This window comes from Nansenia antarctica (genome assembly GCF_963989245.1).
Source record: "Nansenia antarctica genome assembly, chromosome: 2".
Taxonomy (NCBI): Eukaryota; Metazoa; Chordata; class Actinopteri; order Argentiniformes; family Microstomatidae; genus Nansenia; species Nansenia antarctica.
The window spans coordinates 80,258,468-80,265,967 of NC_137675.1; the positions used below are offsets into that span (position 1 = coordinate 80,258,468).

Genomic DNA, 7,500 nt, shown 5'->3' on the forward strand with positions numbered 1-7,500 from the left:
GGTAGGGGATATGGGACTTATAGTGCACTAGGTAGGGGATATGGAACCTATAGTGCACTAGGTAGGGGATATGGAACCTATAGTGCACTAGGTAGGGGATATGGGACTTATAGTGCACTAGGTAGGGGATATGGAACCTATAGTGCACTAGGTAGGGGATATGGAACCTATAGTGCACTAGGTAGGGGATAGGGTGCCATTTGAGACCCAGCAGGGTTGTGCTTGTTCCTGATGTTGAGTACGTACCTCTGGTCACACTTTAGTTATGCTACGCAGAGGCAAGGTGAATGACTGGCCTATAGGGGGTGGGATGGGAGATGTGGGTTAGTTGGAGGGGCACAAGGGGTAGGGTGTGTGTGCCTCTGTGTGTGCCTCTGTGTGTATGTGTGAGCCTGTGTGTGCCTGTGTGTGTGTGTGTGGTGTGCCTGTGTGTGGGCGTGTGCGTGTATGTGTGTGATGTGTGTGCTGTGTGTGCCTGTGCGCGTGTGTGTGCGTGTGTGCAGGGGGGGGGGGGGGGAGTGGGGGAAGGAGGGAACAAATATCATCCAACACAAATCTACATGTTCTCAACAAACGTTGAGAAGTTTTCAGTAACAGAGTTGGGAACATTTTGACAGTAAGGTGCCCTCAGGCCTGTGTGTGAGACATGCCGTCAGTACTCTAGACAGAAACAACATTCTGTTAACTTGCTGTTATGTCGTACTTCAGCAACTTTTCTTTTTTCTTTTTTTCAAAGCAAAAGAGTATATCTGTTTGTTGTTATGACTGGCTATTAAAGTATAGGCTTACCTAACATTAGAGTGTATCACCTTTTCATGCACAGGTTTATAAACATCGTAATCAATCTGAAACCACATGTAGATTTGTACACATCCAAGACAATATTTGCAACAAACTGACATTTGTAGTTAATGTAATGAACAACAGAACAACATTGAAGAGATACTGGACATACATACACACACAGCCTGTATGTATCAGAGCACAGGAGGATACAGCACAACACTGAGTTCACAAGAGAAGGGTACAGTCATGAGAGAGGATAGGAGGACATTGTTGTGAAAAAAGAGGGAGGGGGGGGGAGACAGAGGGAGACAGAGACAGAGGGAGACAGAGACAGAGGGAGACAGAGACAGAGGGAGAGAGAGAGAAAGAGTGATATGGTGAGAAGAAGACACACTGAGGAAACAGACCGGGACATGGACAGCTAGTTGCTTTGACATTAATGAACACACATGAAACACATTATGACCACAAACACCTACGTGACCACACGTCAACACGCATGCACGGTACTTACACGTACTCTCGGGGCTATGGGGTGGAAGGGTTAGTTCTCATGAGGATATCGGATGAAATCACACCTACAGGCAACACGGCACGGCTACATGTAGCTGTATAGCAGGGGAGGCTGGTGGAGGTAGGAATCGGAGGACGGGCTCATTGTAATGCACGGTGTGTTTGATCATCGTCCCTCGTTCCATCCCACGCATTACAATGAGCCGCGTCCTTCGATTCCTACCTCCACCATCCATCCTCCACTTCTGTACCAGAACTACAACACCTTATGCGTACGACAGGGGAGGCCGGTGGAGGTAGAAGTCGGAGGCCAGGCCACAACATGATTGATGGATAGTTGATGAGGCCAGGGTAGTGTCAACGGCCATGAGGTGTTAATGAGGCAAGTGTGTAGTCAGACTGTACGTACCTACAATCACAAACGCACATGTATGCAGAGTACTCCATTCACTTCTAGCACAGAACTACGTTTATATTTCCTGCCATTTTGACACCTTACATAGCCTCCCTTGCCTTGCATTTGCAGATTGCAAAGATTCAGAAATTGAAAGGAATTCTGAAAGAATTTGTTTGGATTAGGGGTGTGTTCTGCATGGATCTTTTTCTACACTGGATTCAAATGTAAAGATGAGATTCAGATGAGATTGTACACCTGGCAGCTAGGGATTGATTATCATGACTTATTGGTTTCAATAACAGAATGTGTGCCGTAGGATCAGACGGTTAATTAAGACAAATCGGTTGTGTGTATGTGCGTGTTTATGCGTGACTGCACATGTGTTTGTGTGTGTGTGTGTGTGTGTAGGTGCGTGTGTGTGTGTGTGTGAGAGAGAGAGAGAAACCTTGCGGTGTGGTGTATCCCCTTACATCAGTGAGTAGAGAGTGGTGCGCGGTGCGGTCTAATTCTGTAATGGCGGCGGTTTGTGTCTATGGGGGAAAATCAATGACAGATAAACAGCCTACAGCAGAGTGCAGGAGGGAAATCAATTGAGGGATCCCTGATTCTACTGAACAAACACCCATTCAGCTAGTCCACATCCCCGCGGGGTAGTCTAATTGCTGGAATGGAAATGTAAAATTCCACATTACTTAGAACAGTATTAAATGTCTAAGGAAAAGTGTGTTGCATTATTGTTTCGCTAGAAAGGGTTTCTGAACATTTGGCGACTTATGAAAGCTATATCGTGCGCTTTATATGGTGCTATATTGGTCAAACATGGGCCATCCCATGGAATATTTCCCAGGTATTCGCCTGACCCCTGCAGCCCCCCCACGGCCCCAACATTACTCAAATGTAGACAGATGACGGTGTCTCCCTCAGCTGGGAAATGGACTAAAGTGCACTCAGGCAGCTGTTCCACCTACAACAGCCCCAGAGGGACAATCTGAACCAGCTTTTACTGGACACACATCCTCAGGGGACTCAGTACTGCGCTCTGTGTGCCTCCGCAGTCTGTCAGGGGCTGGAAGTTGTGATGCGCTGAGGAGGGCGTCACTCATAAAACACCTCCTGGCCAGTTTAGAATGCAGAGGCAGAATAAAAGCGAGATAGAAAAACAATAAAGAAACATGTTTAGGGGATAAAACCGCTGGTCATAACTTGGAAAAGTAAATTGTCTGAAGTACATTTTCTGGTAGTCGGATAGTAAAGGTACTATATACGGTAAGTATGAAGACAGAGAGAGAGAGAGGGAGAGAGAGAGAGGGAAGTAAGGGTAAAAATGAAGGGAGGGAAGGAGGTGAAATATAAAACTCACAAATCAACAACAACAACAACAACAACAACAACAACAACAATACCAATACAGACCAGAAAAAAAACAAAACACATAAAGCAAACAAAAATGGATACATGAACACAACATCACACCTCATACACACACAAACACACCCTAGATACATTGAATTCACACATTTTGTCAGACAGAAGTGAAAGAGAGAGAGAGAGAGAGAGAGAGAGAGATAGAGAGAAAGAAAGAGAGACAGGGGGCGGAATGGACTTAAGGCATACGACCTCCTAACCTTTGACCTCTTGTGACCTTGTCGAAAGGTCAGAGGTCAGAGGAGCACACATGTGTCATAAAGAAACAACATTAAAGCCACAAAACCAGCAGGACAAATCACTCTGGGCAGAGGAAGAGGAGGAAGAGGGAGGTTTAAAGCACTGAGCCCTGGTCAGAATACTTGAAAAATACACACGTTTGTTCCTTCCATCTTTGAAGTGACCACTGATGAGAAACGTTTTGGACGGGAGAGAGTACAGTGATGAAGAAGAAAGTGTCTTTGCCTTCTCTTATCCAACCACTAACATGATAAAATCATGTCAAAAGGGAGAATGTTATAATGTTATACTGTTCTGTACTGTTTATACTGAGATAATAGTATTCTTTTGATACTGTCATAATAGATCATTTTCTGTGCTGTCTCATACTAAGTGCAAAAGTCAGCTTTTGTCAGCAAGATTCAGTTCCTGCTCCTTGCAATGTGTTCATGAAACTGCTCCACTGTTGTGTCCTTCCAAAAAGAGGAAGCAGCTACTGAATGACCCCGATCATGGCAGGCAGAGAGAGATCAGGTCAAATAGTATTCTTTTGATACTGTCATAATAGATCATTTTCTGTGCTGTCTCATACTAAGTGCAAAAGTCAGCTTTTGTCAGCAAGATTCAGTTCCTGCTCCTTGCAATGTGTTCATGAAACTGCTCCACTGCAGTGTCCTTCCAAAAAGAGGAAGCAGCTACTGAATGACCCCGATCATGGCAGGCAGAGAGAGATCAGGTCAAGCAGTAGCTGCTTCCTCTTTTTGGAAGGACACTGCAGCCCGTGCAGATGATGGAGGCAGACTTGGATCAGGTTAAACTAATCATTGTAACCTCATGATAATCAACTATTTGTCTGTACTGTTTCAATACTGTAACACAAATGAATCACTGTTATACTAATAAGTTATGGTAGCCTATTAATGTGCTGTTTTATGACCTAGCTAATGAAATGGCAAATACTAACCGTGCAACAGGAACTGAGATTTATGATTTCCCAATCTTGGAAAGTAACATTAATATAAAAAAAAAAAATCGTAAGCTTTTTTGTAAGAATAGATTGACCAACTCATGACCTAATCATGATCCCAGAGAAGGGGTGTGATAATCAAATAGTACACAACCGCCCATCAGTGACTACATACAAAGGAAGGGAGGAAGGAAAGGCCCATTTTAGAAGTATTGGAACGGAGCCCTAGTCCCACTTTAAAAGCGGAAGCCCTGGCAGCCATTTTAAATTGAAGGAGGCGTCGATGGGAAGTGGGCTCTTCGCTTTTAGAGTGTGGAGCAGGGAAGCACGGCGCGCTACACCACGCTATGCTACACCACTCTATGCTATGCTATGCTACGCTACACCACGCTCCACTATGTCACGCAGATCCACACTACGCTATACTATGCTACACTATGCCACGCTATGGTATGCTACGCTACGGTACGTCACGCAGTCTCTCCATACTCAGAGTAGGCCTGGCATCACTACAGCACCGTACGCTAATCACCACTGCTCTAACACTGTTACTGTACTGACTTGCCACACAGTGTGTGTGTGTGTGTGTGTGTGTGTGTGTGTGTGTGTGTGTGTGTGTGTGTGTGTGTGTGCATGGGTGTGCATGGGTGTGTGTATGTGTGTCTGTTTGTAGTTAGTCTGTCTGTCTGTCTGCCTGTCTGTCCGTTTGTCTGTGTCTGTCTGTCTGTGTCTGTCTGTCTGTCTGCCTGTCTGTCTGCCTGTCTGCCTGCCTGCCTGTCTGCCTGCCTGCCTGCCTGTCTGTCTGTCTGTCTGCCCGCCCTACACACATGCCAGTACCAGACTCTCTGTCCCACGGTGTGTATCCAGGACCTCTGTCTCTCTGCTCCTCTATGTCTCTATCAGGACCTCTGTCTCTCTGCTCCTCTATGTTAGACCTGAAGCACCCCTCTGAAGCACTAGGGAGCAAACTTTCAGCAAAGCCAACCACAGACAGCGACCAACCGACCAATCCCCTGGCCTCTCTCCAGGCGGTACCCGGACGTCTGAGTCAGTGTCACTCATTGGCGGAGCAGCGCCAAGTTCTGAGCCAGGATCAGTTCGGTCTGAGGGTGGTGGAGGTGGTCAGAGGGGGGTCGGGTTGCTAAGGACTGGTCCCAGAACAGTCGTGAGGTTAGGGCTATAAAGGGAGAAGGGGTTGGTCTTCGACTGCGTTCCTGTGGGAGAGCTTATTCAGAACCCCTTATGGGTTCCATTTAGAACCTTCTGTGGAAAGGGTTCTACACGGAACGCAAACGGGTTCTTCGTGGAACACAAACGGGTTCTTAGGAGGCTTATCTCACAGGCACAGCTGAGGAACACCTTCATGGTTCTAGGTAGCATCTTACTCTCCCTCAGACCACCCTCCCTCTGACTGCTCAGAAGGGGGGGTGGGGCTCTTAAGAACTGATCTAGGACCAGCCCTGGCTCCAGTATGGCTGTGCTCAGAAGGGGGGGTGGGGCTGTTAAGAACTGATCCAGGACCAGGAGCAAGCCTTGTGACGTGACTGTGCTGAAGCCCTTCTGACAGTGACTGATCCCAGAGCAGAGGGCCACTCCAGAAGAGAAGAAGATCAGCTCTCACTGAGGTCAAAACCACACGAACCAGTTCACCCCAGTGGACTGTACTCTGGTACCAGTTCACACACACATACACACACACACACGCACACACACACACGCACGCACGCCACACACACACACACACACACACACACACACACACACACACACACACACACGTGCGCACGCACACACACACACACACACACACACACGCACGCACACGCACACTGATTTGGTCCAAATCTGGATTTAAGAACAAACTGTAGGGGAATATCAAAGTTCTTTAAAAAATGGTACTGTCAGCTTTCAACACAGTTTCAATGACGTGCTGGACAGACAGCTGCTATACCGTACTGGTTTATCCCCCCCCTGTGAAAGGCAGGGATGGACCGCCCCAGAGTCATATATACAGATGTCTGTCTATATGACTCTGGACTGTACCACCATACTGTACGTATAGAGGGGTGGGCCAGGATGGACTGTACCAGAGCAGAGAGCCACAGGGGTGAGAGGAGGAGGAGGAGGAGGAGGAGGGCACAGCAACATAACAGTGAGCACACAGGAAACACAGGACAGACAGACAGAGACTGGGAGGACAGACAGACAGACAGACAGTGTAACACAGAGCAACAAGAGCCGACATACAAACGCATGACACCACACAACCTGAGGAGGGAGACAACACAACAACAGACACGTCAGACATGAACCCCCAAAACCGTAACACCCCCACCCCCCCCCGACCCCCGACCCCCCCCACCACCCTGTCCCCTGTCCCTCCCCGGGGGTCCGAACAACACAGCAGAGTAGGGAGGGCAGGCACCGCAGATCACACACACACACACACACACACACTCACTCACTCACTCACTCACTCACTCACTCACAGTGTTGTGTTGTAGAGTGTAGCTGTGCTCTGTGAGGGGGGGGGGTGTAGGGCGGAGAAGGGGGGAGGAGGGAGGGGTAGAAGGGTGACAAGAAGGGGGGGGGGGCTCCATATTGTTCACATCACATTACATAACAGCGTTTGGCCTCGCCATTGCACAATTAGGTTCAGCTATCTCTCTTCCTCTCTTACCCCCTCCCTCTCCTCCTCTCCTCCTCTCCTCCTCCTCTCCTCCTCTCCTCCCTCTATCCGATGAGTCATGTGCTGTAGGTTTAATGGGCCCTGTGACACGCTGTGCCTAGTCTCACTAGCTCAGAGGAAGTGGTTATGGCGTTTGGTAAAGGGAGATAAAGATGGGGGGGGGGGGAGACATGGGGAGAGAGGGAGGGAGAGAGAGACGGGGGGAGGGAGACGCGCTCATACGCTCACACACTCACACACACACACACAAACACACACACACACACACAAATACCTAGACCCTCCCACCCTACACTTATAACCATAATCCACCATGAAAATGCTGAACCAGACTTATAAGCTTTACTGTAACAAGCAATTAACCATCATGCATTTTTAAACATACAACCTTTTAGGAGTGTGTGTGTGTTTGTGTGAGTGTGTGTTTGGTTCATGTGTGTGTGGGTGTGTGCAGGTGTGTGTGTTTGTGTGTGTGTGTGTGTGTGTGTGTGTGTGCATGTGTGT

The 7,500-nt window shown here is 48.0% G+C and overlaps 1 protein-coding gene across 4 annotated transcripts in view; it reads right to left on the reverse strand.

Moving 5' to 3' along the window:
• The window catches only part of kcnc3a (potassium voltage-gated channel, Shaw-related subfamily, member 3a), a gene marked incomplete at both ends in the record, with an annotated part of 70,556 nt that overhangs the window by 12,998 nt on the left and 50,058 nt on the right, over nt 1–7,500 (reverse strand). Inside the window, one exon of one of the 4 annotated variants that reach the window (XM_080522522.1) lies at nt 6,555–6,575. The exons of the other annotated variants lie outside the window; for them this stretch is intronic. Within the exon in view, the coding sequence (XP_080378648.1) occupies nt 6,555–6,575 (21 nt within the window). The remainder of the gene's footprint in view (nt 1–6,554; nt 6,576–7,500) is intronic. 4 annotated transcript variants of the gene reach the window in all.